Raw genomic sequence first — 14,054 nt, forward strand, 5'->3', positions numbered from 1 at the left:
GCAATCCCACTTCCGGGCATACACGCAAAAGAACCGAGGGCAGGGACTCCCGCAGATATTTCTACGCCCGTGTTCACAGCAGCAATGCTGTCCACAATCGCTAAAAGGTGGAAGCAACCCACGTGTCCATCGATGCATGAATGGATAAACAAAATGTGGTCCACCCACAGGATGGACATGAGTCAGCCTTAAAAAGGAGGGAAATTCTGACACAGGCTACAACGTGGGTGAACCTTAAAGACACTGTGCTCAGTGAGCTAGGCCAGTCACAAGTGGACAAATGCTGTGTGATTCCACTTACATGAGGTACTGAGAATAGTCAAATTCAGAGACAGAGAGTAGAAAAGTTGGTTCCAGAACCACTGCAATAAGGTGAAGATCAGAAACAAATTGAGTCACACAAATTTCTTGGTTTCCAGGTCATATCAAAGTTGTGTTTATACCATACCGTAGTCCATTAAGTGCGCATAGCCTTATGTTGAAAAACAATGTACATACCTTAAGTTTAAAAATACTTTATTGCTGAAAAACGCTAACCATTGTCTGAGGCTTCAGCAGTAGCGGTCGTAACATCAAAGATCACAGATCATCAGAACAAATGTAAGGGTGATGAAAAAGTTTGAAATATTGTGAGAATTACCCAAATGGAACGCAGAGAGACAAAGCGAGCAAACGCCTAATGTAGGGCTGCCACAAATGTTTAGTTTGTGACAAAACGCGCTGTCTGTGAAGCACAATAAAGCAACGTGTGCCTATATGCATAGTAACAAAGACTAGGAGCAGATATATCCAAACGCACGTGGTGGCTTCGGAATGGTGAGGTTATGGGAGCTTATCTTTTTTTAAAATGCTTTTTTACAGTGCCTATAAAACTATTTCTACGTATACATTTTTAAGACCCAGCTAGACTGTCATCCAGAGGGTCCCATCGCCGTCATGTGGAAGACTCCACGAGCCTCAGGGTGCAGCTTGATGCAAATAGAAGTATCTGGGGACGGAAGGACAGATGTTTCCCTTTAAAATCACAAAGTTACGCCATTTCAGGAAATTGACTTGAGTTTTCTTAGAGCCAAATTCCATAAATAACCTACACCTTCCTCCTCTGTTTAACTCAGAAGTGACTGGTCCTAGTCAAATCTAACGTGCACAGACCAGCCTCTGCAGGGGCTCTAGATTTTTCCCTTTTAATTGTTTCAAAATGTGTTACGATTATTCCAGTAATAAAAAGGATCAGGAGCTCCTACAGGTGTCAAATTGGGATAAACTCCATTTTGCTCTCCAGCCAGAGGAGAGCTGAGATAAAAGCAAACATCCGTCCTTCTGTGATTCTTTCCCTGGTTCTGCACATCTGACATGGGTGGAGATGTATCACCCCAGGCCCGGCAGATAGACAAACTTCAACAAAGGATCATGAACAAAGGAACATGCTTTGCTCCCAAAGAAGCAGTGAGATAAGCTGTGGCACCATCTCTAAAGAAAAAATTTTTCAAGAAGGACATGACGGTTTGCACAAGGAATAGAGTGGAAATTACATTCATGTGTTATCTTCCAAAATAAAAAGTTCCATTTGCGTTTCTCACAAAGCCTCTGGCTGGCTCCTCAATGTTTAATTCCTACTTCTGGTGTTTCTCCAGAGTGCACTGGAGCTAGGACGCCGTCTGTCTCCCATCCTTCCCTCCCCGGCTTCCACCTTCCCTCTTGTCTTCTCTGGATCACTGCCCCCCCTGCCCTGCCCCTTCTCCACGCAGCACCTAGACTAGCGTCACTTACAGGTAACAGCTTGAAGAGAGCAACTGCATCTTCCTACCTTCTTATTCTCAGCACTCACAGTCAAATATCTGTTGAGTGGTTGAGTGAATGAATGACAGTGAATAAATAAATAAATATTATCCTGGTTCCAACCACATGCAAATCTTCACCAGGGAGGTGGCTGGATGTTACCATCCAGGTGGCTGGATGTTACCATCATAGTGGTAACAGAAATGTTGGTTGGCACGTGGCTGCCCACAATAGACTCATTTCCCAGCCACCCCTGCAGCCCAGGTATCACCGTGAAACTAGATTTTGGCCAGTGGGAAGCGGGTAAAAGTGACACGTGCACCTGATGGGCCAGGACCTTCACGGGAAGGGGTGCGCCCTCCCTCATGAACTGGAGGGCAACACTTTGGGGACAGAGAAATTCTGGTCTCTGATGACAGCACAGACCAGCCCTGCCCTCCCAGCCCATCTTTGACATGAGAGAGAAACACACGTGCTGCTAACCTACCCAAGCCTGTTATTTAGGTTCCCTCCTGGAGCTAACCTAAGTTTTGATGGATGCAAGGCTTCAGCTGTCAAAGGGTGCGTGCTCAACCAAAGTGAGGAGGGTTTGACATCTGTAGTCAGTCAGCCCAACAAAGTTGCTGAGGACCCACTGGGTCAAAAACCCTTCAGGTGATACATTAAAAATCCCACAGCAGGCCCTGCCTTAGAGCAATACAGTCCGTGTGAATGCAAAGAGAATGGACACAGTCCTTCTGTTGAATGTCAAGTCGAGGGGGAAAGAGGGACCCTGGGAAGCCCCTGTGACCCCACAAACCTGACATACGGAAATGGTTAGGGGCAGAGGGATACAGACTGCAAATGGCTTTGGAGTCACTGTTTGTTAGACCCAAATAAAATAGGTTCTTACTTCCTATTTCGGGGTTGCTTCTCCTATGGTTGGCCTACATTCTCCTTCACTACTGAATTTCTTTCTGAAAGGTTACTCAGGGCCCCTCCTGATTAATTTTCTCCAAGGACGTGTTGTCCCTAATTCACGGCCAAGATTAAAGGTTTCTACTCTTCATCATTCTTACTTGCCCAAATACAGAGATTTAATAAAGACCTGCCAGAACCCAGCTGAGCAATCTTTACTGGCTCTCCAAACCTCTAGCCTCTAAAGGTTGCAAAAAATGCAAGGGATGAGTGAACCCAGCATCCCTCCCAGACGTGACAGTCCAAGAACCTAAATCTCCAAATTGCCTTCATTGAATACATTTTCTTCCACTTTCTCTATACTTTGTACATATGTATTTCTTCTTCAACATATGCTGAAGGCCTTGTTTTAAACTACACTGGGTAAGTTAGTATTGCCACGAATATACAAATGTACGTGTTAACATCTGTGCAAAATAATCCATGGGCTTCTCTAGAAAGCTCTCTAGAAAGGTCTGCTAATTCTCATGATTTATGCTACGGTTTCATCCCTCCTCGCAGCCAGTCTGCAGAGTTCTAGCAGAAGAACTTCAAAATCTGCCTCCGCCTCTTGTTTAGCCTCTGAAGAATGTATTTCAGAACTGGCTTAACCCCTCTCCTACCCAAAGCCCTGTAGACAGATACCTACTTAAGCGGGATTATCACACACCAGTAATACAAGAGCTGCTTTAGAACTCTGATGCCTTAAACTGAATTTAAAGAAATTGTTTCCTAAGGCTCTTACCTGAACCCCAGGGCTGCAGGCGGCACGCAGGTGCGATGCAAACAAGGAATCAGGAGCAAACTAAATAAAAATCACACCTTCCTGCCACACAATTCCCTAGTGGATGGATCTGCAAAACAGCAGGAAGGGGAGGGAACAAGTAAGCACAAGGTGTCCTGGAAGAACTTCAAAAGTTGAGGCAACACTTGAGCCAGGGGCATCTTCCAGCAACACCACTTAGTTCAGCCAATTGAGCTCCTTCTTTCCGTCCTTTTAATTTTATTTTTCGATTTATTTTAATTATTATTTTTAACAACTTTATTGGAGTATAATTGCATTACAATGGTGTGTTAGCTTCTGCTTTATAACAAAGTGAATCAGCTATACATATACATACATCCCCATGTCCCTTCCTACCCTCCCTATGCCGCCCCTCTAGGTGGTCACAAAGCACCGAGCTGATCTCCCTGTGCTATGCGGCTGCTTCCCACTCGCTAGCTATTTTACATTTGGTAGTGTATATATGTCCGTGCCACTCTCTCACTTCGTCCCAGCTTCCCCTCCCGCTCCCCATGTCCTCAAGTCCATTCTCTACCTCTGTGTCTTTATTCCTGTCCTGCCCCTACGTTCTTCAGAACCTTTTTTTTTTTTTAGATTCCATATATCTGCGTTAACATACGGTATTCGTTTTTCTCTTTCTGACTTACTTCACTCTGTATGACAGACTCTCGGTAGCGAGAGAAGGTGAGGCAGCTTCCAGGTGGGTCTGGAGGGAGGAGTCCCCCCGGCAGGTGTTTCCCCTTAGACTGATGTTTGTGCCTTTGCTTCCTCTCCGCGATCAATCACGAGCTAATAGGATCAAACTGAAGACGATGCTGTTAGGCCTCGATCGGATCCCGGACCCTTAGAACTGACATCACTTAACTAGATCTCTGACTCTGTGTAGCTCCTTTTAGTGTAGGCGTTCGACTGCCTAGGAGTTTAATGCCTGTTCTCTCTCTCTCTCTCTCTCTCTCTCTCTCACACACACACACACACACACACACACACACACACACACGGCACTAAGAAAAACATGGTGCAACTATTTTTTCAATCCCATGTGATCACTGATTCTTATCTTCTCCCATCAGTGTCTATTAACATTGATTTCTGACTTAAAAATAGCATCGAGAGAACAAATGCACCCAATGCTGTTTCTCACAGAACCAACTCTGAGAGCCAAGCTGGAATGCAGAGGCCCCAGGGAGAGTGGGGTGCAGGGAGAGACCCCCTGAACAGAGGTAAATCCCCTACCCTCACTGTGCCTCAGTTTCCTTCTCTGTATGGCAGGCAAAACAGTACCAGCATCACAGGGCAGTGGCGGGGTTTAATTACGTCACAGGTTAAGGACCTGGCCTCTTGACGCCTAACTCCGCCCAGACACCTGGGTCCTTCCTCTGGGGCAGGCGCGTGGGCAGCATTCGGCCCTGCGGACAGTCTCTTCCTTCTGCCCTCCTGTCCCCTTCCCCACCCCGGGCCGCTTCCCCCTTCTCTGCCTCGCTCAGGGCTGAGGCAGGGGCCCCAGGTGCACCTTCACCCCCAGCTGCCTGCTCTCTGCTCAGCCCTCCCCCATCTGCATCCCAGCCCCGTGCTTCCACCGGGTGGTCCAGACAGTCACAGACCCACCCTCCACGCCATCCCTTCCTGTATCCGATTATGGCAGCAGCGCCCAGCACGCACCCAGGTGATGACGGGCACCTGCATCCTCGCCGAGCATCCTGACAGCGGCCTTCTCTCCTTTCTCATTGTCTCTTTGCTGGATTCTGTCTCGCCAGTCATCCCCCAGCCTCTGGTTTTAAGTCCGCCTTTTCTCTGCCCCTGGAGCAGCTCTCCTCGCCTAGACTCTGCCCGGTACAACCCAGCGCCCCGGCCCGCAGCCCTGAGATGGACCTTCCACCATTGGTGTCTCAACTCCCATCGCACTTGGATCCCAGCAGCTCACCCAGGGCTGCTCGGGGCTCCCCTTCAGGGGTCTGCGTGGGCCCTGCCTCCTGCCCCAACCCCCCCCAGAAAGGCCCCCATCCCTGAAGTCCTTCTAGAACTCAAATGTTTACAATGCACGTTGCGTTCTAGTAATGCTCTACGTGCTCGTCCCCCTGGAGCACACGCCCCATGGGAGGATCGCCCGTTTCACCGTCTGTCTGGTGCCCGGTGGGACAGTGGCTCCCGGGCTGGGCCATCTCCCCGAAATCCCTCTGAGGACGGCCCTACCCTCAGCCCTCTCCTCCCTCCACGGGGTGCCCTCCTGAGCTGCGAGAACTGCCCTCCGAGGGGGGGTTAGGTTCCAGAGCTTCCACACCCCTGGCCCCTTAAGCAAAGCCCCTTCAGTCCAGCCCAAGGAGGGGAGCCGAAGGCCGTTACGAGTAAACAACTGAGCAGGGGCGCTGCGGCAACCTTCGTGGGGATGCTTTCCTGATGACGGTCACAGCAACAATGGGCTATTTGCTTAACTTTGCGGAGCTGTTAATTAGGGAAGGAAATTCTTATTCAGCCCACTCACCAAGGCTAAGTGAGTGGGGCCACCTGCGGATCTGGAACCACCGGGAAGGGCCCGCATCTGCCTCGTGCCCCCGGGAGCCAGAGCTGTGCTTCTCACTCCAGTTTTGGCTTTGCCAGTCTCATTCCGATATTTGGTGGCTTCTTTCAAGTTGAGCGGCCGCTCTCTGTTCCCCTCAGGGCCTTCCTTCTCCTGCACCCACCCCAGCAGTTTTCATCAGTTCATTAATGGATGATTTTTTTGCTGAAAAGAAATCTGTCAGTGTCCAGGCAGGGAAGGAGCTGCAAATCCTAGAAAGCCTCCTAGCACTCACTCTCCATTTAAAATATATGTTACGGGGCTTCCCTGGTGGCGCAGTGGTTGAGAGTCCGCCTGCCGATGCAGGGGACACGGGTTCGAGCCCTGGTACGGGAAGATCCCACATGCCGCGGAGCGGCTGGGCCCGTGAGCCATGGCCGCTGAGCCTGTGCGTCCGGAGCCTGTGCTCCGCAACGGGAGAGGCCACAGCGGTGAGAGGCCCACGTACTGAAAAAAAAAAAAAAAAAAAAAATATATATATATATATGTTACACACACACACACACACACACACACACACACACACACACACACTCCAATGCATTACTACAGCCAGTTTGGCAAATTAACTTTAATATACAGATACAAAACAACAAATATAGATTCACAGCATTTACAAGAAATCATTCAAATCACATTGTAAATTTTTTTTTTTTTTTTTTACAAAAACTTCAGAGAAAATACGTATCACGTTACAGCGATCTTGTACAACCCAATCCAGCTGTCAACAGCCGCTCCATCAGTCTGGAAGCTGTCACTCGACCTATACAGACAACGTCACCTTGATGCAGGGGAGTTAACACTGAGGGAACAGGTCACCAAAAGCCTTGCGAAGCAGGTAAGTCAAACACTGTGGACGCTAATACTTACAAAAAGAGACCGACTGGTAAATTACAGAATCAGTTACAGTATTTTCTAAATTCAAGTGTCAGATACCTAATAAACAACTGAAGACAGTAATGTTAAGTTTGTTGTTACTAAATATGCATCCGATATTTATGCTCCTGGGTTTGTTTGTTTTCTTCAAGATCACAGTTTCCACTTATTATTTTCCGAATCTTTTGGACTCCACCTTCGCTGCATCCATCCCGAGAAGGGCAGCACCTGCCAGGTGAAACTTTAACAGGGAGGACTTGCGGGCTAAGCTTATTACAGGGACCACTGCTTTGGGGCAGTCTGGCCTTCTCGATGTGTGCCTGGCATCCCTGGCCTGTGAGCCACATTTATCCACGCTTGTTGGCACCGGACTGTGAGGGACACGTCTGTTTCTCCTCTCCTCAACAAAATATCACACCGTGATTTCTTCCCTAACTCAGGTGGTCGGGTTTTTCTATCCTGGCTTGGTGACTAAGTTGATCTGCACTGAGGAGAGATTCCCAACCGATAAAATGCCGGCGCATGGCTTTTACAAAAGACTTCTATTGTGAAACAGGTTTTGAATTAAATGTACTTTTGCTCTGTGTCTAGACAACAGCAATGTAGGATTGAGGGGATTTTCTGAACAGGCATGGAGCTCAGTCCTCGTATTACGAATAAAAAGGCACGACGATATTCAGAAGGAGTGTGGAGATGGGGGTGAAATGTTTTCAACTACAAAATCAGGTCTACGGCAGGGGGTGGGAAGAGATCAGATGTACCGAGAACAAGAGACACAGGTGTCCCAGGAAAGCCCTGGCAAATCCCCGCCACTCTTCTTCCAGTTTGCAGGCCAAAGACAAAGAATGCCATTTCTCCAGGACTCCACAGGTATTCTGTTGTACGACTGCTTACAATCTACTGCAAGGTTGTTATACATGTTAGGCATCATCAAAAACCGAGAAGGCTGCTTTGGACCTGAGGCCATTTCAAAGGTCTTTCAACAGAGCTGGCAAACTCTGAAACATGATAGAGTAAGTGAAATTCATCAAAATGTTATGCCATCTTTATTTTGGGGGGGGGGGGCGTGGTCCACCGATACCACGCAGTGTAGTGTTAAAAAGAGAAAAAGACAGACAGAGAAAGCGAGATTCCCAGTGAAATTCATACACAACCTGTACAGGCAGTCTCTTCGTTTTTTCTCTTTTTCTCTCCAAGTGGAACATGCGAGAAATCAAGAAGGAAGTTCAGGGCTTCCCTGGTGGCGCAGTGGTTGGGGGTCCGCCTGCCGATGCAGGGGACACGGGTTCGTGCCCCGGTCCGGGTGGATCCTACATGCCGTGGAGCGGCTGGGCCCGTGAGCCATGGCCGCTGAGCCTGCGCGTCCGGAGCCTGTGCTCCGCAACGGGAGAGGCCACAACAGTAAGAGGCCCGCGTACCCCAAAAAAAAAAAAAAAAAAAAAAAAAGAAGGAAGTTCTGCAAATGTAAAAACAGAACACCGAGCCATCTACCCTGTAGAGAACGCAGGCATTTGCTAATAAACCCAAGCTAGACACACAGATTTGAAGAGGACAAAGGACGTTCTATCCTTTTAAACGCGTTTTAGCAGTTTTCAAATCACCTGGAAATCCAAGCAGGAGCCACCTAGGATGGACATCTGACCAAGGGACTGTCACCACATGCCCTGGTGTCCATGCTTCCTGCTCCTCTGTTGGGAAGCTTGAGGGGAGGAAGGGGGAGCCAGGAGTCAGGGCTCGGCCGAGAGACAGACCAGGGCTGCCGACAGTACGTCCAGCCCTTTGTCCCTGTGCTCTGGACAACGGGGGTGGGGGGGAGATGGGGGGCCTCTGGGTGCTTCTGCACTGGAGGTGAGTCCTCACTGGAAATATAACATGAGCAACTGATTTTCTTTACTTCCTCAAAGTAATTCTATTAAAAAAAAAAAAAAAAGCAACCCAACTGTTCACAACTGCCGTATAAACAAACAACTCTGTTTAGCACAGAGGCCCAACAATGCTTGCTGAGGCGGCCCACGAAAAGCATATTAAGCATGGTATTCAAAATGTATCATTATGTCTTGTTAGTAAAAAGGTCAGTTATATAAACGCAACGGAAATTGAGAAGTCTATTCAGAAAGGAAACACACACACACACGCGGACCCACGGCACCTCCCGAGGAGCTTCCTCACAGAAGCGGCTTCCGTGCCGGGACCTGGGCCCCGAGGTCCGCAGAGGCAGCACCGCCTGGGTCCCCCCGCCCCCCGGGAACAGCTCTGGGTGTGAGGAGGAGGGGGCCCACACCTGGAGTCTCAGGTGTCCCCTCTGTTAGGACCACACAGGTGTGTTTATTCTCAAGCAGGGACTGGGTAGAAAAGAGAACTTTTGAGGTTTCAACACCAAAAAGAGGTTCCCGAGTAGAAAACCACAAGACATGTAACAGGACCCCCGCCCGGCGCATGAGGTCAATGGAAAGGTGTCTCTCTGGCAGAGCCTGTTTCCTCCCGGCACGTTTAAAAGCCATTTTCATCAAAATTTACCATCGAGAAAAGGCAAGGAGGTTGCTGCCGACCGGCGTCAGCCGCGTGGCCTTCGCTAGAGCGGGCTGCTCTCTCCGAGTCTGGATCTATTTCGTGAGGTCTCTTCCATACAGAACCGATCTTCAGAAACCTGTCGACATGCTAATCATGGCACGGCTGGCACTACTGCTCGGGGGCGTGGGACAAAGTTGGCTTCAAACATGGAGGAAGCAGGACCCTTGGGCCTCGTGGTTTTCAGTGGCAGAAGGTACGTGTCATTGTCCCTTGATCGGCGAGGACAGAGGCAGAGGAAGGAACAGGCACACGGATGCTCTAAGGACACGTTTCAACTGGGAGGTCTACACGTTCACTTCGTTCTCAAACGAAATGAAACCGGTTTTCCCACTGGAAGTGCACACGCGTGAAGTTTCTCAGGTTTCTGCTCGGGGAGTGGCACACGGGCGGGGACAAGTGTACAAAGCCAGCAGCGGGCTCCCTGCCCCCTGAGAGCAACGGCGTCTTTGGAGCGCGTGGGCCTCTGTGCACCGCGGGCCCCGGACCACGTGCGCAGGAGCCTGCGGGAGAGGCCGGCCCACCATTTGGCGACTGCGTGGATGAGGAAGACGCCAGGGGACCCCAGGGCCCCGACGGGGCTGCGGTCACCGCCCGCCACCCCGTGACCCCGGCACTCCCCTCCCCTTCAAGACCGAAGGCAAAGTGGCCCTGCCCACCCTCCTCGGGGAGCCCCTCCCGGGGCCTGGACTGCAGCTCGTCCTCGGCGATGCTCCCGGCTCCCCGCCCAGCATCTCCAGAGCCCACTCCGATGCCCCGGCGCCGGCCGCCTCGGTGGGCTCACGGCGGGGAGCGGTCCAGGGGACACTGGAGCTGTGCGTCATGACCCCCCTCCCTCCCGAGAAGGTAGCTGGGCCTCTGCGACCGCAGGCGAGGCCAGGTCCTCCTCACTGCGTCCCCGGGAGAGGTTTCAGCACCGGATCCCTGTGCCACATGCGGAGCAGACTCCTTGGACGGGGCCCAGGAGGGGCACGGGGGCCCCCCTCCCCGGTCCCCGCGTCACTTCCTGAAGGGGGTGAGCTTGTTGAAGGTGTGCCAGAACAGCGACGGCTTCCTCTTGGGCTCCGCCAGGGCGAACACCTGCTGCTGCGGCAGGCTGGCGGGCACGGTGACGTGGCGCTGGTGGACCGGCCGCAGGCTCTGGAGTGGGGGGGCCGAGGGGCATCCTCCACCGTAGCCTGGTGCAGGGGTGGGGAGGGCAGAGGGCCACAGACTCAGCGCCGGCCGCAGCCCGAAGGGAAAAGCAAGTGCCGGGCCCCACGCCCCAGGCCGACCCTCCCGTCACCTCCCCCAGAGGGGCCCCGAACGGCCATCCTGACACACTCAGACCCTGTGCGCCGATCGGGACACAGACTACCGCCCTGAATCCTCACTTAAAACCCTCCCAGGACAGTACCGTGACAGCCAAGTGACCGGGAAGGAAACAGAAACCCAGGGCCACTGTGTAAATTTCACCGGCAGGACTGGATCTGGACGTCTGTGTGGGATGAGAAGCAGTGGAGTGCTTTCTATGAGAGCCTGGAGCTCACACTGCTCGCCACTTACGGGATGCAATGATTTGGTTCCTCTGAGCCTCAGTTTTCCAATGTCTAAGACGGGTTAACGGTGCCCACTGGGTTGTTATGAGAATTAAATGAGTGAATGTAAGTAACGTGCCTAGAGTAGGGCCCTGACACCTCATCGAATCAACCAACACTGTTTCTTTGCAGCTGGCATATAAAACCTGTGCACAGGCGGTCAGAAAGCTGTGTTAAATTAGCTACAAGACCACGCGCTGACTGTGAAAGTCAGCATGGAGAGAGGAGAGAGTGGGAGTTTGGGAAAAAGAGAGGCCTCCGTCCACAATCCCTCCCTGCCCCTGACCTGCCACAAGGCTCTCCTCCTCTTCCAGGGCGGCAGAGAGGATGACATGGGAGAACTCATGGAAAGTGCAGGACAGGTGACCCCCAGAAGCATGAGAGCTCCTTCGAACTAGCTGCCTGGCCGCTGAGCCAGTGATCCTTGGAAGATATGGACGGGAACTAGTGGATCCCAATAAACTGGTATTTACCAGTCACCTGCCATCCAAAGTGGAGATGCAAGAAATACTTAAAATGAGATTTTCTGCCTTGAAGATATCCGTTAACTTAGCGTGGGGGGGGGGGGGAGGGGGGGCGGCGGCAGGGAATTCTGCATTTGAGCAGAGGAAGCAGGGCTTTGCTAAATGCTGTTCTGGTAATAAATTCTTCTCGGCCCATCCGTCCTGGGCTCAACTGGTCCTTGTTTTTGCATTTTCGGGTAGGAAAATACCCAATGGGATAAATTTCACGTGAATAAAGTTTGCAGAAATCCAACATGTAGTTTTGGAATAAGAACCCTTACTGTTTCATTTCTGTTGGGCTAGAATATTTGTACTATGCATGTGTGGACTCTGGGGTCCGTGTCCCGGGCCTTGGTATTTTGTAAGAGCTGCCCAGGTCATTCCCACAGAATGTGCCTGTGGGGTAGAGGATCCAGGCTCTAAAGAAGCCAGAGGATCTCCTTTTGCTTTCGCTCCCTGCTTGACACAGTGAACTTTGACATCTTTTTTCTCATCTGAACTAGGACATGCCTTCAGCTGACAAGCAGTCTGGGGTTGGAGATTTCCTCCTCACGTGCCCCAGACTCCTGGGCTGGTTGGCCTGTGGATGGATAATCCCTCCCTCCGCAGGGGGGAAGCTCAGAGGGCAGGGCAGGGGGGTCTAGAAGCTCCTCGGCCCCAAGTCAAACACCTTGTACAGACTCCTCTTCAAGCGTAAGCACGCACTAAAGCAGGTGCAGAACCAAATGCAGATTTGGTTTTTAAACCGTCCACTGCCCTGAACTATCATCTTGTTTTACGCACACTTCCCTCCTTCACTTAAGAGTCGGTCACACCTAACAGCTTCGGCGCTTCTCCCCATTTTAATTCCAGTACTGACATACACACACTGAAGAGGTGAAAAACATTCTTCAAAATTTACCTTTTGACTTTCCATGTCCCGCCTTTTGAGCATTTAACATGGCAAGTTTCTTCTGATTTTCTGAAATTTCCATTCCTGTATTTAGAAACAAATGTGATATGTATTCAAAACAAGTGAAAACATTTCAGAATAAAACCTGCACCGAACCCACATTAACCCTGAGGTCTGCTCCATAACCCAAAGCAAAGAGCCTTAATCCTTCAGGAAGTAGAAGGGGTTGAAGAGAGTGGAGGAGGAGGATTAGCACCAGGATGGCCACACCACCATTCTCCCTACCGGGACACGTGGAGAGTGACCACCCGCCTTCTAAGAGTGGGCTGGTGCCTTCAGCCTCAGTTTCCTCATCTGTGAAATGGGTCCAACAACAGGACCCACGGCACACCTGTCCCTGTTGGTCTTGTAAGCAGGTCTAGGAATATCAGGACCTGCAGTTCCCTGGTCTTTTCCCCGCGGGGGGTGAACCGGGAGAGGCGGGGGAAGGGCCGAGACCCCAGGGCTCACCCATCGCCCGGTCCTCCTGCACCCGCCTGCGCTCGTCCCTGCAGGCCTGCAGCCACCGTGCCTTGTCCTCAGGCTTCTTGGCACAGAACAGGTGCGCCTCATCACCCGTCCTGCTGACCAGCTTGAAGGCGTTTCTGACGCCGAGGGTGCGGGCACCGTCGCGGCCGTCCTCCAGGTCCACGAGTTCCACGGCGTCCATGTCTGTGCTGCCGCGGTAGTAGAGCACGTCCCTCCGCAGCAGGTCTTTCTTGCAGGCCACCAGCTGGTGGTCAAACAGGAAGAACGTCCGCTGCTGGCTCTTGCCCTGCCGGGTGACCCTGGTCAGCTCCCCGGAGTGGATCAGCTCCGAGCTGCGCTCGAGGATGTCCTGGCCCTGGAGGGAAGGGTGGACACAGGTCCTGAGGTGCCCCGACACGAGGTCTTAGGGTACCGGGCATCGGGTGGAGCTGGGCGGGGAGGCCCTGGCACGAATCCCCACGGGCGGGCCAGTTACACGAGGCCCACGCGCAGGGCAAGGCCTCAAAGGCCGGTCAGACCTCGGCCGTCAGCCTCCTTGGGCAGGAAAACTCTTCTCTCTTTTCCCTATTCCATGGGAAAATGTGATTGAGCCCCTATGTTACCCTTATCAGAAAGATCTGGTGAAAAGTTCTGGATGGGTGGGATCCAATCAGGATCCGAAATGGCAGCTGGCCTGCACCGACCCCCGAGAACAAGGAGACCCCCTGTGGCTAGGGGCTCAGTGCTGCGGACTCGGGGGGCTTCTATGCAGCTCCCCGGCATAACTAGCTCAGGGTCTTGGAAACAAGAGGCCAGCTGGCAAGCTGCCAGCAAGAAATTGGTAAACTTCTGACAAGAAGTTATCCCCTAAATGTCAGAGTCCAAGAACAGGAGGAGAAACACCCTTCTGCAATATTTAGGTCGGCTCTAATCCAGTGTAACTTTGTGGTATCTGCTATGACACTGGCCTTTGATTGTAAGATTTTACCCTCCTCTAGTCCCGGTTATACACAATAGTTTTTGGAGGCAAACGATCTCGACTCCGAAATAGCTTTTCTATTTACCTGCCTACAGT

The 14,054-nt window shown here is 51.5% G+C and overlaps 1 protein-coding gene and 1 long non-coding RNA gene across 2 annotated transcripts in view; both read right to left on the reverse strand.

Moving 5' to 3' along the window:
* Positions 1-412: 412 nt before the first annotated feature.
* Positions 413-5,444, reverse strand: LOC116743123. The gene is made up of 3 exons (XR_004346687.1): positions 4,147-5,444; positions 3,461-3,569; positions 413-988 (listed from the first exon to the last, which is right to left on the reverse strand). It is a non-coding gene; the product is annotated as an uncharacterized LOC116743123 (long non-coding RNA).
* A 1,168-nt stretch (positions 5,445-6,612) lies between these two features.
* The window catches only part of SPATA13 (spermatogenesis associated 13), a 122,491-nt gene continuing 115,049 nt past the window's right edge, over positions 6,613-14,054 (reverse strand). The window contains exons 11-13 of the mRNA XM_032611681.1: positions 12,983-13,355; positions 12,482-12,556; positions 6,613-10,678 (exon numbers count right to left, since the gene is read on the reverse strand). Coding sequence (XP_032467572.1) covers positions 10,500-10,678; positions 12,482-12,556; positions 12,983-13,355 — 627 coding nt within the window. The 3' untranslated portion in view covers positions 6,613-10,499. The remainder of the gene's footprint in view (positions 10,679-12,481; positions 12,557-12,982; positions 13,356-14,054) is intronic.

The sequence above is a fragment of the Phocoena sinus genome, chromosome 18 (assembly GCF_008692025.1).
Source record: "Phocoena sinus isolate mPhoSin1 chromosome 18, mPhoSin1.pri, whole genome shotgun sequence".
In the NCBI taxonomy this organism is placed as follows: Eukaryota; Metazoa; Chordata; class Mammalia; order Artiodactyla; family Phocoenidae; genus Phocoena; species Phocoena sinus.